Genomic DNA, 16,800 nt, shown 5'->3' on the forward strand with positions numbered 1-16,800 from the left:
AAACATTGGTGCATAGCTAGGATAATTATTTCAAAAAAAGACTAGTGTGTGACTTCAATTCTACCAGTTTGTCGCCTCATGCAGATCTAGAAATCAAAGCTACCATCATGCAGAAGATCCAACTGAGCATTCATAGGGGAATATGATCTTAGCTTTGAGTAATAATAGACTTTGTGCTGTTTATAATGCTGATGTATATCAAAGCAAAGGCAAAAAAATCAAGATACAAGCAGACATGTCTCACTGACTGCAGAGTTAAAACTCACTGCAGTAAAAACTTACAGTACAAAATATTTTTCTGATAGGACTGTTCCTTTAGCAGGGATGGGCACTTATGCAATATATTTGAGTTTGATGTATAGAAAGATATGTTTAAAGGTAAAATGCTTTTTTTTTTTTTTTTTTAAACTGCCAGCGTCCAACGTCAGGTTTCAGTGTTTCTCTACAACTGAGGGCACTGTGGACCTCTAATTAGCACAGGGATCTGCTGTCATTGTACATAATTCAACAGCTTCAAGAAAAGAACGGAACCCGGAATTATAGCCTTTTCAGGTATGGATTTCAGCACTTATCTCCCTGCAGTGTTTTCAAAAAGGGACGCTCACATGAGATTTCACCTAGGTATTTGGTCGCACAGCATGTAGTGGGGGAAGTGGGAGAAGGAAAGAAATAGGTGGAGAAGCTGCCAGGAAGCTGGGCAAGGAAGATTCTAGAGGTGGTAGGGGATGGCAGGCAGAAAAGGGTAGAATGGTGTTACAATAGGGAACTAGGATGGGCTGAGTAAGATGTGGGAGCAGAGAATCAAATGGAGTATACAGAATGGAAGAGAAAAGTAGAAAAGAAAGTGTCCTGTGGAGGAAACTGGAGAGGCTGCTAAGTCAGACTAGAGGCAGCAGGGAGGCAGAGAACCTGGTTGCGGAATGGAAGTGGCGTCGGGAACAGTGGTCAGGAAACAACAGAAAGGTGACAGGGCAAGGATGGGTTATGAATGAACCTTTTACTCCAAGAGCTGCACCAGTGCACCAAAGAAAAGGTGGCCTAGAAGAAAAGAGTCAATGCATTTTTCACTGTTAAGAACACTGCAAACATGTGACTGCCCTCCTCTTGGTAGTTATTTCAGGGCATTCATTATAATAATACTGCTTAACTGAATTGAGCCCTGAAGATATTTGCTAATTTTTCTTTTTTAAAGCTTTTCATTTCACCTTAAAACACACCTCTCCTTTTAACAGGTCACTTATCTATTGCATTCTCTCTCTTGATGCACGTGTCTTTTCTATCAGCAGGTCAGAATTAATTTCTAAAAGCCTCTATTACAGGCCATGTTTTGACTTGGTGCATATAACTTGGCCAGCTAAGACCGTGGATGCACTGAAGTGCGCTCTCCTATAACATGGTATGATCTGAGCATGCCATGAGGAACAACACTACAGGATCTTGAGTAACCGGGGGAACACACAGTTCACTACTTCTTTCCAGACCATGCTGTTGATAGGTGCAGCTCAGAACTGGTCTACTGTGATATACTTGGACTACCTTGTAGACTGGGTCATGGTGCCCCCCTGTGGTGGGTGGCAGGTTGGCGGCGGCGGCGGCTGCTGCGATGGCTGTTGCTGCATGCGATCCTGGAGGCTCCGTGCTTTTCGGATACTGATTTGTAGCTTCTTATCGACTAGGGCTCTGCTGTGAGTGCTAGAGCTGGCATCATGCATGGCAAGTCTTAGTTTAGCTAAAATGCAAAAGAAAACATAGCAGAAACAAAAAACAGAAAAAAAGACTAAAATTGAAAAAAGAAAAAAGAAAAAAAAAAAGATGTAGCAAGAACATAAAACATGGACCATGCAAATGCTGCCACAGATAAGTTTACAGGGATGCTTTCATTTCCATTAATGCACATTCAAGTTAGCCATGTGTCCAAACAGGTTAACTGAAACTAAACCAAAATGAGTCAAAAGAAAAATCTAGTTTTTAGCCAAACCCCTCCTCCTCTTAACACGGGTGGGTCTTTCTCCAGCCCTCACACAAACGCTATTGCATTCTCAGCCTTCCATCTATACAACTACTTATTCCCATATCATGGTCCTTTTATGTGCAAGGGAACCTGGTCGGGATTTGAAATCAGGGTGTGGCCAGGTGGGGTGCAGACTAACAGAGCTTTCATGAGGACTGTATGTTGACCCTCATTTTGTAATACAGAAAAGCCAATTTCCATAAACATATTTTTGCCTTTGCAAATCCATGGTACTACCTGCTCTGTTTGCAATAACCAGCAAGTGAGGAATGGAGGTTGGGGTGGTATAGCCAGCCAATTAAATTATAAAATATCAAAACAAAAAAAATGCAATAGCACATGACTCCCATAATTCACAGCAATATTTAGCCCTTCAAAATCTTGATGCCGTCTGTTCCTCCTGAGATGTGAATAAGTACAGCATAGTTCATTCCTTTTCTTGTTGGTGACTGGAGAGTCATCTTCTCTCATGCTCCTTTCCTACATGCTGTGCTGGCAGGTTTAGGGCTTAAACCCTTTGCAAACTGGTCTCTTGATTGGGAAAACTGCTTAGTAGGTATAGGAATGCAGGAGAGGGAGTCACCTACCAGTTAGCAGCAAGAGGGACAATCTAACATCCCAGTGTTCTTATTGCCATTGCACTAGAGACAACAGCCCAGAGGGAGCCAGGGTGCTGGAGGGGATTAAAATCCAGAAACAAGGGTGCTTAGAAAGAGGAGGTACTAGCTCCAAGCATACTAGTATGGACCAGCACACTCCCCATTTTCCCAGCTGAGAATTTCAGATGACTAGTCAGTAAATTTTACAGTCCTGTGCTGTGATATTAGTAAACTGTCAAAAGCGCAGTAGCTCAGGCAATTAGAGTTACTTACATATAGCTTCGTTACAGAGAGCAAAAGCTGCAGCACAATCTCCCTTCTGTTCCTGATGCAGCGACTCTTCAAAGATTGAGTCTGCTTCCTGCATGGACCTCTCAAAGCCATCACTCCTCCCTGCAATGGGCAGCACTCTTCATTTCATTTGCATTCTTTTTTTGTTTCTCCTTTACCCTCCCTCCCATTTGTGAGTACAAAACCCTTCTATACAGGAGTCATTTGTAGTAGCCCTTCTGTAGAGGCTGTACCTTTCCCAGACTCTCATTTCCTCTTTAAAGATATTATAGGGTGACCAGATGAGAGGAACAAAATATTGGGACACATGGTGCGGAGGTGAAAGGGGTGGGGCGTCGCTGGCAGAGCAAAAAAACAACAACAAAAACAAAACGGAGTGCGAAATATCGGGACAAATGGCAAGTTCAAGAGAAACTAGGTGTTCTGGCCTAAGGACAACAGGACTAGTGCCATTTATAAGAACAGCCTATAAAATTGCAGACTTTGACTCCCTCAGGGAACAGATGGGCAGGATCCCCTGGGAGAATAACATGAAGGGCAAAGGGGTCCAGGAGAGCTGGCTGTATTTTAAAGAATCCTTATTGAGGTTGCAGGAACAAACCATCCCGATGTGTAGAAAGAACAGTAAATATGGCAGGCGACCAGCTTGGCTAAACAGTGAAATCCTTGCTGATCTTAAACGCAAAAAAGAAGCTTACAAGAAGTGGAAGATTGGACAAATGACCAGGGAGGAGTATAAAAATATTGCTCAGGCGTGCAGGAGTGAAATCAGGAAGGCCAAATCACACTTGGAGTTGCAGTTAGCAAGAGATGTTAAGAGTAACAAGAAGGGTTTCTTCAGGTATGTTAGCAACAAGAAGAAAAATCAAGGAAAGTGTGGGCCCCTTACTGAATGAGGGAGGCAACCTAGTGACCGAGGATGTGGAAAAAGCTATTTTTTTGCCTCTGTCTTCATGCACAAGGTCAGCTCCCAGATTGCTACACTGGGCAGTACAGCATGGGGAGAAGGTGACCAACCCTCTGTGGAGAAAGAAGTGGTTCGGGACTATTTAGAAAAACTGGACGTGCACAAGTCCATAGGGCCGGATGCGCTGCATCCGAGGGTGCTAAAGGAGTTGGCGGGTGAGATTGCAGAGCCATTAACCATTATTTTTGAAAACTCATGGCGATCAGGGGAGGTCCCAGATGACTGGAAAAAGGCTAATGTAGTGCCCATCTTTAAAAAAGGGAAGAAGGAGGATCCGGGGAACTACAGGCCAGTCAGCCTCACCTCAGTCCCTGGAAAAATCATGGAGCAGGTCCTCAAGGAATCAATTATGAAACATTTAGAGGAGAGGAAAGTAATCAGGAACAGTCAGCATGGATTCACGAAGGGGAAGTCGTGCCTGACTAACCTAATTGCCTTCTATGATGAGATAACTGGCTCTGTGGATGAGGGGAAAGCAGCGGATGTGTTATTCCTTGACTTTAGCAAAGCTTTTGATACGGTCTCCCACAGTATTCTTGCCGCCAAGTTAAAGTAGTATGGGCTGGATGAATGGACTGTAAGGTGGATAGAAAGCTGGCTAGATCGTCGGGCTCAACGGGTAGTGATCAATGGCTCCATGTCTAGTTGGCAGCCGGTTTCAAGCGGAGTGTCCCAAGGGTCGGTCCTGGGGCCGGTTTTGTTTAATATCTTTATTAATGATCTTGAGGATGGTGTGGACTGCACTCTCAGCAAGTTTGCAGATGACACTAAACTAGGAGGCGTGGTAGATACACTAGAGGGTAGGGATCGGATACAGAGGGACCTAGACAAATTAGAGGATTGGGCCGAAAAAACCTGATGAGGTTCAACAAGGACAAGTGCAGAGTCCTGCACTTAGGACGGAAGAATCCCATGCACTGCTACAGACTAGGGACCGAATGGCTAGGTAGCAGTTCTGCAGAAAAGGACCTAGGGGGTCACAGTGGACGAGAAGCTGGATATGAGTCAACAGTGTGCTCTTGTTGCCAAGAAGGCTAACGGCATTTTGGGCTGTATAAGTAGGGGCATTGCCAGCAGATCGAGGAACGTGATCGTTCCCCTTTATTCGACATTGGCGAGGCCTCATCTGGAATACTGTGTCCAGTTTTGGGCCCCACACTACAAGAAGGATGTGGAAAAATTGGAAAGAGTCCAGCGGAGGGCAACAAAAATGATTAGGGGTCTGGAGCACATGACTTATGAGGAGAGGCTAAGGGAACTGGGATTGTTTAGTCTCCAGAAGAGAAGAATGAGGGGGGATTTGATAGTAGCCTTCAACTACCTGAAGGGAGGTTCCAAAGAGGATGGAGCTCGGCTGTTCTCAGTGGTGGCAGATGACAGAACAAGGAGCAATGGTCTCAAGTTGCAGTGGGGGAGGTCCAGGTTGGATATCAGGAAAAACTATTTCACTAGGAGGGTGGTGAAACACTGGAATGCGTTACCTAGGGAGGTGGTGGAGTCTCCTTCCTTGGAGGTTTTTAAGGCCCGGCTTGACAAAGCCCTGGCTGGGATGATTTAGCTGGGAATTGGTCCTGCTTTGAGCAGGGGTTGGACTAGATGACCTCTTGAGGTCCCTTCCAACTCTGATATTCTATGATTCTATGATTGCTCATGAAAATGTACCAGCTCAAGCAAAAATCTGCTCATTTGCCCTTTATCATGATGACAGATAATTATAAAAATTAATATTTCATTCAACCAAAAAATAAAGCCTCCTTGACCTGGGTAATATACAATTCACTACCATACATACTTCTTATTTTAAGGACTCCAGAGAAACCTTGTAAATGAGCATGAGCTGAATGTGAAGGAGAAGACCGGTAGATCAGTAAGTCAACACAGCAGCATCTTCATAGTCAAAATGTGTGGCCTTTAAGGTTCATGAATTGAAGACCAGACTCCAGCATTTTGAACTTGGCCTCCTTTGCATGGGTAAAACCATGTACTGGAAGGCAGAATGGGTCAGGAATGTTCTGGAGTCTTGTTCATAAGGAAGCCATGAAGCCATAAAGCATTGTGGGAACCATCCAGGATGAAAGCAGGTTTAGGAGCCATCTAGCTTCCCTAGCTATCATGCCAGAGGCTATGACCCCTAAGTACTGCATAGCACTCTTTGTTGTTAAGTGCCTTTCTAATATGCTTTGCTTTTTTAAACAAGGAAATGCTAAACAGCTAGATGTTTCTAACAATGTGCTTAGTGGGCCATTACCCGGGGTCAAATTGGGACTGTTCCCAGTGACTCAGTGAAGTGGATTTTTTTTAATGGAGTCTGCAGCCTTGTGTTCCAGAATCTGAGTGTTAATTTTTTTAAAAAAGTTAAATCAGTAACTCTTAAGGTTGTGAACAGACACTTAAAACTATTAACCAATCATAATTGATATACGGATACCTGCATGATTCTGTAGACAGTCTGAGAAGATAGAGCAAAGAGCTGCGAATTGCTCAATTCATTTCAAGAGGTCATTAACCAAAGCCTTATGACAACAATTTAGAGGTCAACATTGATAACTATTGCACTGTTGATCGCCATGCAAGAATGGAGGAGCAGAAACAATGTAAAGATCTCATGCAAGTGGAGATGTCCACACACTATAGGAACTATAGTTACTCAGATATGGCATCCTAGCTATGCCTGATAACCCTGTAGTGTAGATGTGGTCTACACCAATGGAAAAGGCTTTTCTATCACTGTAGGGACACCACCTTCCTGAGAGATGATATTCTTCCATCAACCTGGCTGCAGCTACACCAGGAGTTAGGTCAGCATAGCTATGGCACTTAGGCATTTGAAAAAATCACCCCCCCCCCCCCCCCCCGAGGGCCGTAGCTATATCAACCAAAATTTTAAACGTAGATCAAGCCTTATTTTGGTGTCTCACATGGGTAGAGTTTGGTGTTTGGGCAGAATACAATTAGGGTATTTTTTTTCTTCAAATTAGATTCCTGGGCATTACAAGTTCACCATTCTCTTCCTGTTTCTCACATTTCTGATAAATCCGGAGACCGTCTTTTGTCTCACAGACTGGAGAAAGCTATTGAGTAATTGTAAAATTGTCACGGGGAAGAAAAAGCAAGGGACTCAATGGAAAAATCAAAAGACCAAAAACACTTTCCCCATCTCCCACATGTGCAACACTGTACTCCAAACCTACACAACCCCCACCCCTATGTCAGCCACATCCAGTCTGTGAGGGTTACCCTGGTTCTGCAGCTCATCTAGGTCCATGAACCTGCTGGGACGGGGGTTAAAGCCCATTGCTGCCTCCAGTTCCTTTTCCCGTTTCCTGAGTAGCTCCTGTTCCTGCGCCCTCCTTGCCACTTCCTCCTGTAACTCATCCAGTTCGCTCTTTGATGGGACAGGCATTTCTCCACCTTCAAACACCAACCAAAGACAGCAATGGGTACTTTCAGTGGGTACCTCATTCCAACATGCATACTTTTCTATATCAACAGCTGAGCTTGTTTCGCTCCCCCTCCCAAATCTTCTTTAAGTCCATTTTAAATAGGAAGCAAGAAAAACCTGAAGACCAAGGCAAGTGCCACCCAGAGCACATACAAGGTAGCATTTAGCAAAGAGTTACTTTGTTAATTTTAAAATTATATATTACATATATTTATATTACCGGTAATTTTTCTGAAAGATTTAGAAACGAAAAAGACTACTGGGTCATTTTAGCTTACTCCCTTGCCAAAGCAAGTTTTCCCCCACTATATGTTTAATTCGTGCTTTGTACATTTTATCTGGTTTAATGTTCCAAATGAGAGATGAAGTGGGTGAGGTAATATCTTTTATTGGACCAACTTCTGTTGGTGAGAGAGAGACACGCTTTCGAGCTACACAAAGCTCTTCTTCAGGTCTGGGAAACTTACTCAGAGTGTCACAGCTAAATACAAGATGGATCCAATTGCTTAGCATAAGTATTTTATCATAAAAGACAAAATATACATATATATTTTGTATATTGTCATACAAGACAAAACAGATAATATTTTTATATTTTATCAGAAAAATTATATCAAATATTTTCATATATTTTTCATAAAAGACAAAATATAAAAACAAGCACACCACATTGCCTAGAATCATAGGGTTGGAAGGGACCTCAGGAGGTCATCTAGTCCAACCTCCTGCTCAAAGCAGGACCAATCCCCAGACAGATTTTTACCCCAGTTCCCTAAATGGCCCCCTCAAGGATTGAACTCACAACCCTGGGTTTAGAAGGCCAATGCTCAAACCATTGAGCTATCCCTCCCCCACAATAAAGACCCGCTAAAATAGACGGCAGAGTGCTCTCTGGTCGACCCCAGTACTCCACCTCTCCGAGAAGAGTAAGATAAGGTGACTGGTCTCCCTTCGACTCAGCGCAGTGAAGACACCGGGGTAAGTCGACTAAGCTATGTCAACTCCCAGGGCCAGCCCTCGTGCTGGGCAAATGGGGCCCACGCCCAGGGCGCCGTAGCCAGAGGTGTGCCACAAGAGATCAGGTAAGTGGCTAGTGGCGCCATACACTATGTAAATACTCTCGGAGCTGATTAGAGTCCGAAGGGTAGCGGTGTGAACTGGAAATGGCGTTGGCCCACCACAAAACGGTGGAATCATCTTTGCCCTTGGAAGATGGAGATATGAAAGTATGCGTCCTTCAAGTTGAGGGCAGTGTACCAGTCTCCTGGATCCAGGGAGGGAATGATGAAGGCTAGGGAGACCATGCGAAACTTCAACTTCTTGAGATATTTATTGAGGTGTCACAGGTCCAGAATAGGTCTTGGGCCCCCTTTCGCTTTCGGGATTAGAAAACAGCGGGAATAGAACCCTTTCCCCCTCATTTCTCAAGGGACCTCCTCTACTACCCTCAACTGTAGGAGGTTCTCTACCTCCTGAACAAGGAGTTGCTTGTGAGAAGGGGCCCTGAAGAGGGATGGGGAAGATGGTGGTGGGGAGGAGGCGACCGAGAACTGCAGGGTGTAGCCCAAGGATATTATATTAAGCACCCAATGGTCTGAGGTTACTCGTGACCATGTCGACTGGAAGGGGCACAGGTAGTAGAGAAAATGATAGGAAGGTGGATCCTGGGATCTGACTGTGGCGCTGCCCTCGAGCACACCATCAAAACACCTGCCTCTGGCTCCAGTGGTGTCTCGCAGGGCCGGGATGTGCGGGCGAGTGAGAGGAAGTGGGTGATGGCGTTTAAACTCTGTCTTCTTCCTTCCTCCTGTAGGCACTTTGTTTAGAAGAATCCCAGGACCTAGGTGGCCCATTGGGCCGGAACTGTTTTCTCGCCGTCTGCAGCATGTGGAGGCCCAGCAAGCATTGAGTGGCTCGGAAGTCTTTGAATCCATGCAGCCTCGCATCCATCAGCTCCGAGAAGAGCCTAGTGCCTTCAAACAGAAGGTCCTGGATGGAGGACTGCATTTCTTAGGACAGACCCAATTTCTTAGGACAGTAGCCAAGAGCTGCACCTCATTACCACAGCCAAGGCAACGATTCTGGCAGCTGAATTGGCAGCATCCCAGGCTATCTGGAGGGAGCCCCTTGCCACCGCCTTGCCCTCTTCCCAGATCATGGAACACTCCTGGCCAAGATCCTGCAGCGATACTCCTTAAACTTGTTGAGGGAGTCCCACAGATTGAAGTTATACCTCCCCAAAAAGGCCTGGTGGTTGGACAACCGGAAATATAGACTGGCCATTGAATAAATTTTCCTTCCAAAGGGGTCCAGTCTCTTGGCATCCTTATTCTTAGGCGTAGCGCTCGCCTGACCTTGCCTGTCCCTTTTGTTGGCCTCAGATACAACCAGCAACCCAGGGGGCAGGTGTGTATAAAGGTATTCAAACCCCATAGCAGGGACATATTTCTTTTCTGCCCACTTGGAGGTGGACAGAATAGATTAGGGGGTTTGTCTTAGCAGTTTTGAGAACCCCTTTATGGACCAGCAACGCAACCCGTGCCAGGGTTGCAGCTGATAGCACGTCGAAGAGGGTATCCAACTGCTTTGCCAGCTCCTCAGCCTCCAGTTTCAGGTTGGAAGCCACCCTCTTGAGCAGGGCCTGGCACTTCTTAAAGTCATCGGGAGGGTTAGCGTGGGAGGGGCCTGCCACCGCTTTGTCTGGTGACAAAGAGGACGAAGGCAACATTGGGGGCAACATTGGCACTTTCCCCCACTGGGCATGGCTCCCTCGGCATTGCCACCTGCTCTTTCAGACGGGGTCTGCGCTGTCTTCCGAGCCCACTACCAACGGTGCAGGGAGTCGCTTGTCCAAAGCAGCTAGGGAGGAGAGGAGTAATGTGAATAAGGAACCGGCATCATAGGCATGCCCCATGGGTTCCAACAAGGCCATTGGGCAGGCCAGTGGCCCATCTGCCACGCAGCCACCACAGGTGCTGTGCTGGTCTCCAGAGCTGAAGGTGATCGGTGCTTCCTTGGCGAGGGGCTAAACTCCCGCTCCAACTCAGACCAATCACCTTCCGGGGCCCAGGTTGGGGCTGTGGAGTCTTGCATGTGGCGGCTCATTTTTCGGTGGGGGGGACTGGTGCCTGGAAGATGACGACCAATGCCTTTCCCAGGAATGGCACCAAGGACCGGTGCCGAGCGGTCCTGCACTGGGGGACACCAAAGTGTTGAGGGCTGTCTAGGGGATGGGGACCTGCGCCAGGGCATTTGCTGGTGGGAGGCGTTACTGTGCCAGGAATACGGAGACTGGTGCCTTGAATCGGGTGATCCATGCCACGTTGGTGGAGACCGCAAACCTGGTGCCAGGAATCTGGGCCATTCTGTTCTATTAATTTATTACATTTTGAATGTATTTCCTTTTAAATTGCACAGGGTTTTTTTTTGCACTGGTTTTGTTACTCAATTAAATTCTGTTTTGGGAAAATAATTCATCTTTATTAATTCCTAACATATGCTGTAGAATGTCTAACAGTTCTGAAAGCACCCAACTGTTATTGTACAGTGTGACACAACTCATAAGATCAGTGACAAAGTGTGATAATCATAAATGTACAGCAAGAACCACAACATTAATAGGTGCATTGACAGTGTTATAGTCACACACATACACAAAGCACCACACAATTCCTAATAGGCCCTGAAAGAGCACAGCCAGGTAGAGCACAGTCCACCACAATGTCTTACTATGGCTCACTGTTAAAGCGCTCCTTCAGACCCTTCTTGAGCCGGATAACCCCGTGTTGAGCTCTTCTAATAGCCCTGGTGTCTGGCTGTTAAGACTCAGCAGACAGCCACTCCACCTCTCCCCTCCTCCTTGGTGGCAACATTTCCTCCTTTGCCTCACAGACGTTATGCAGGATGCAGCAGGCAGCTATTCCTTTTGGGACATTTTTCTCATAGAGATCCAATCTTGTGAGTACACTATGGCATCAATCCTTAAATCTACCAAACGCACATTCAACTGCCATTCTGCACCTGCTGATCTGGTAGTTGAATCATTCTTTGCTGCTGCCAAGGTTTCTGTGCATGGTTTCATGAGCCAAGAGAGCAAGGGGTAGGCTGGGTCTCCCGGGATCACTATTGGCATTTCAACCCCACTAATGATAATCCACTACTTGGGAAAGAAAGTCCTTGCTTGCAGCTTTCTGAATAGTCCTATGTTCTTAAAGATGCGAGCATCATGCATCTTCCCTGACCAGCCACCACTGATGTCAGTGAAGCATCCCCAGTGATCCACCAACGCTTGCATAACCATAGAAAAGTAGCCCTTTCTGTTGATATGCTCTGTGGCAAAAAGGGCTAGTGCCAAAATAAGGACGTGCATGCCTTTGATCACTCCACCACAGTTTGGGAAGCCAACTGCTTCAAATCCATCCTTTATGTCCTGCACGTTGCAGAGAATCATAGTCTGTGTAGCAGGAGACAATTACTGACCCTTGCATTACAACAGCCTCCACAATGGATTTTTCAGCTCCAAAATGATTCCTCTCTGATCTGGTGTTGCAAGTTTCCACAACGCGATCGCCACTCATTTCTCCACTGTCAGTGCAGCTCTCATTTTGGTGTCTCTGCGCTGCAGGGATGGGATGAGCTTGGCACTCAGATCCACGGATGTGGCCTTGCGCAGTCAGAAGTTCTGCAGCCACTGCTCATTACCCTAAGTTTGCATAATGATGTGGTCCCACCAGTCAGTCAGTGCTTTTTTCTTGCGCCCAGAAGTGGCACTCCAGTATTTGCAACTGTTCTGTGAACACCTCCACCAACCTTGAAATGGTTTTTGCTATATCCCAAATCAATGTGTCCACTACTAAGCTGGCACGTGCCTCACTGATGCAGTTCTTGCAGCTCTGCAAATACCAGAAGGTTGTGCGTCCTGTGCTTGCAACACTGATGACAATAGTGTAAAGTTGTGCAGGTTCCATGCTTCTAGCAGAGATGGCGGACAGCAAGGAGAGCCACACAGGTTCATGGAATTTTTTTTAAAGTGTGAAAATTATGGGATACAGATGACAGTTTTTGTTCCTATTCAACTATATTTGTTAGGGGTGTAATTTTAAACCAAAAGAGTTTATTAGGGTATGTCTACATCAGAAACGCTGCAGCTGTGCCGCTGAAGCACTGTAGTATAGATACTTACTACGGTGACGGGAGGGCCTCTTCTGTTGCTTTAGTAAATCTACTTCTCCAAGAAGTGATAGCTAGGTTGACAGAAGAATTCTTCCATCAGCCTGGCGATGTCTACACAAGGGCTTAGGTCAGCTAAACTACATAGAATCATAGAATATCAGGGTTGGAAGGGACCTCAGGAGGTCATCTAGTCCAACCCCCTGCTCAAAGCAGGACCAATCCCCAACTAAATCATCCCAGCCAGGGCTTTGTCAAGCCTGACCTTAAAAACCTCTAAGGAAGGAGATTACACCACCTCCCTAGGTAACCCATTCCAGTGGGAGTGAATTTTTCAGACCCCTGAGCAATGTAGTTAGGTCGACCTAACTTTGTAGCTTAGACCAGCCCTAAGTATACCATATGGGAATAAGCTTTACTGATATAAGCCCCTTTTTATCAGTATAGCTCAGTACCACACTAGGGAACTGTACTCCATGTATACTGGTTTGTAAACCGATATAGTCAAATGGGTACAAAAACTTATATGTAGACCCTTAGTAAGGGAGAATAAGACCAATGAGAGGGATATAACTAACATTAGAAAATAGCAAAATTATGAGATAATATGCAAGGAAATTTTGGAAAATCAATTTTGTTTCTGTTAAATTATACTTTTGAAAGGTGGAACCGAGCAAATCTGGATCTAAATATGTTTTTGAACGCAATTAAGAACAGTTGGAAGTATGTTCTAACCCACTGCTCAGAGCTGTGAGTTTCTGTACCACCTTGGCACCAGTAGGTCCTGAATTTCTACTGATAAATGCTGATGTCATCTGTGTTTATCATCATTCAAACCCTCAGAGCTCAGGACTGACATAAGTGTGATGCAACTCAGGGCTATTGTGATCAGCAAAAGGATCTACTTTTCTAGATGACAAATAGGAAGTTGATCAATTTTCCTCCATTTAGGCTACCTGAAATATACTTAAAAATGGAACCTTTTAAATCAAATAAATGAGCGAAACCAAGATCTAAATGTTATTATCCTCTAAGGAGATGACATTTTACTTTGTTTGGCGAAAGGATTGTGTTCCTCCCCCACTTTTGATTCCCAAAAGGCAGCTGTTTCTGCAGTACATCTTGTTCACTTGCAAGCTGGGAGCAGCTTGATCACTTCAATGTAAATTTAGCAAGACTGTGCTGGACTGACCCCTTATCCCTCCCAAAGCTATTTAGTTTCTATTTGTCTCCTCTCCATCAGTGCCTGAGGTAGAAATGTTGCAATATTACTTCACGCTCCCTTGAAGCACAGCCTTGTCCTTAGATCCATTGACCCAAGAAGCAATCAATGGTATAAGAAGGGAATCATTTGATGAAGTAACCCTCTCCTAACCCGGTGCACAAACCATAACCCTTCTTACTTTGTTTTTAATTCTCAACTGAGGCTATGCAAAGTTAGCTAGATCCTTAGCTTTAGTATATAAAAGGAATGCCTACATAGATATTGTTTTCATCTGCTTATGCAGCTAGATCAAAAAGGTATATAAAGACTATGTGCCAGGAGTCTTCCAATGTAACCAATCAACAACCCCCTATAGACACAAAAGTCTTGTTTTCAGAAGATATCTTTTCCCCACCCTCGAATTCTAGAATCAATATCTGCTCAGGAATCTTGCATTCCGAAGGACAAACATCCCTAGGAAAGTTGAGCCTTTGTCCAATTACCTTAAATTATCTCCTACCCATTTATTTTTCCTATCTCCTTTTTATTTCTGACAAGTTTGGTTCTAGATGCTGTCGCAAGCTTGCTTCTTAACATGAGATACCAATCCTCTAGCTGCACAGTTGGTGTATTACCTTCCTCTGGTGTATCAGTATGCAGTTGCCAGAGGAAGGATACCAAGCAAGATGAATGAAAGGCATGTTCCAACAGACTCCTGGTGGTACTGACTGGTAATGCTGTAAACCAGAACTGTAGCCAAAAGCTGTACCAGATTCCTGAGTCTTTTTCCCTTTCTTGCACCTGCCTCCACCGTGAAGGCAAAAATACCCAGGGAATAAGTACTTACCTCAATACATTTTATACTCCACGATCATGGCTATTTGGGGTTTGAAAAGGTAGCTTACCATTCCCAACAGAGTGCTGGCTGCTTGTCCAACCACTAGTCGATGAAGCAGATTCCACTTCTAAGATGCTGCTGCTGTGCGACTTTGGGATGTTACGCCAGGCAGGAACCAACCCACCTGCTCGCTTCATACGAGAATCCCTTGAAGAAGTGGAGGGAAAACCAATGTATTAACATCTGGCCAATCTTTTGAGGGAATGGAGGGCTATAGGGTACTGGGGAGAAGGACTAGACAGCCCTACATTTTTCCAATCTGGCAGTAACATTTCATCTTCACCTTACTTTCACAGTCTCAAAAGAGAAGGTATTTTAAAAGGATTCTATGGGAAAATCCCAGGGAGGGAAAAGAGTCCACCTCTTCTCAATAAATGATATTTTCTAAAGATTTTATTCTTTGACATAGGAATCTGGGCTCTGTTTCTTGGTCCCCAAGTGTAAGAATTATCTCCCTTATTCCCAAACATACCAAAACTATAACCTCCAGTCAAGCATTTTCTGCAATAGGGATCATAAAAACTGCATCAAAACTTCCAAACACCAGTTCCTCTTGATTTTGGCACTAAGGCCTGGTCTACACTGGTGGGAGTGGTGTTGGTGGAAATCGACCTAAGATACGCAACTTCAGTTACGAGAATGGGTAGCTGAAGTCGACGTATCTTAGGTCGACTTACCTCGCGTCCTCACAGCGCGGGGTCGACTGCTGCCACTCTCCCGTCAACTCCGCTTCCGCCTCTCACCGCGGTGGAGTACAGGAGTCGACGGCAGAGCAACCAGGGATCAATTTATCGTGTCATCCCCGATAGATCGATAGTGTATACGTACCCATAGTCCCCTTATTTTACAAAATAGTAAAAAGAGCTCTCAAAAGGAATGATGGCGAATGTGGCTCCCTGCAGAACACAGCTTTCAGAAAATAGCAACTGCAGCTGTCACAATCTGCCCTTTTTCTACAAGTATCACTGTATACATCCTCAATTCCTGGAAACTACGGAGATGCAGGGAATTTCTCTACTGAAGATGGCACATCTACCAATGTGATATATGCCATCATGTGCCAGCAATGCCCCTCTGCCATGTACATTGCCCAAACCGGACAGTCTCTATGCAAAACAATAAATGGACACAAATCAGACGTCAAGAATTATAACTTTCAAAAAACCAGTTGGAGAACACTTCAACCTCCCTGGTCACTCAATTAAAGACCTAAAAGTCACAATCCTTCAACAAAAAAACAGACTCCAATGAGAAACTGCAGAACTGGAATTAATTTGCAAATTGGACACCGTTAAATTAGGCTTGAATAAGGACTGGGAGTGGATGGTCATTACACAAAGTAAAAACTATTTTCCCATGCTAATTTTCCCCCTTCTGTTACTCACACCTTCTTGTCAACTGTTGGAAATGGGCCATCCTGATTATCACTACAAGTTTTTTTTCTCCTGCTGATAATAGCCCACCTTAATTGATTAGTCTTGTTAGAGTTGGTATAACAACACCCATTTTTTCATGTTCTCTCTGTGTGTGTGTGTGTGTGTGTGTGTGTGTGTGTGTGTGTGTGTGTGTGTATATATATATATCTTCCTACTGTATTTTCCACTGCATGCATCTGATGAAGTGGGCTTTAGCCCATGAAAGCTTATACTCAAATAAATTTGTTAGTCTCTAAGGTGTCACAAGTATTCCTTGTTCTTTTTACTGGTTCCTTAGGAGACCCTAAGCAAGTAATACATGCCAAAACCATGCTCTGGAGAGTTAACTGTTCTGAACAGATTTTTAAGATCTACACAAACAACAACTCTTTTGTAAAACCCTGAGTGTGATCGCCTTTTCTTCAGTAGTCACAGGCACCAGAGATGAAGATTGAAAAGTATATTTATTTATTAGGGCTGTCAAGCAATGAAAAAAATTAATCACGATTAATAGTGATTAATCGCCCTGTTAAACAATAATAGAATACCATTTATTTAAATATTTTTCTACATTTTCTACAATCTCAAACGTTAGAGCCTACAAGTCTAATCAGTCCTACTTCTTGTTCAGCCAATCACTTAGATGAACAGGTTTGTTTACATTTGCAGAAAATAATGCTGCCTGCTTCTTGTTTACAATGTCACCTGAATGTGAGAACAGGTCTTTGCATGCCACTGTTGTAGCTGGCATGCCAGATGCGCTAAAGATTATGTCCCTTGATGCTTCAACCACCATCCCAGAGG

The 16,800-nt window shown here is 44.6% G+C and overlaps 1 protein-coding gene across 14 annotated transcripts in view; it reads right to left on the reverse strand.

The window, feature by feature from the left end:
* Positions 1–16,800, reverse strand: part of USP54 (ubiquitin specific peptidase 54) — a 239,391-nt gene that overhangs the window by 16,802 nt on the left and 205,789 nt on the right. For 11 of the 14 annotated variants that reach the window (XR_004646575.1, XM_034777047.1, XM_034777046.1 and 8 more), the window contains 4 exons: positions 14,589–14,728; positions 7,106–7,279; positions 2,884–3,003; positions 1,537–1,729 (listed from right to left, as the gene is read on the reverse strand). Coding sequence is in view for 13 of the 14 variants with exons in the window: in XM_034777047.1 (XP_034632938.1) it covers positions 1,537–1,729; positions 2,884–3,003; positions 7,106–7,279; positions 14,589–14,728 (627 nt within the window). In the remaining variant the exon portion in view is untranslated. The remainder of the gene's footprint in view (positions 1–1,536; positions 1,730–2,883; positions 3,004–7,105; positions 7,280–14,588; positions 14,729–16,800) is intronic. The other 3 variants (XM_034777055.1, XM_034777045.1, XM_034777053.1) reach the window with 2 other exon arrangements.

Source organism: Trachemys scripta, chromosome 7 (genome assembly GCF_013100865.1).
Source record: "Trachemys scripta elegans isolate TJP31775 chromosome 7, CAS_Tse_1.0, whole genome shotgun sequence".
Lineage (NCBI taxonomy): Eukaryota > Metazoa > Chordata > Testudines > Emydidae > Trachemys > Trachemys scripta.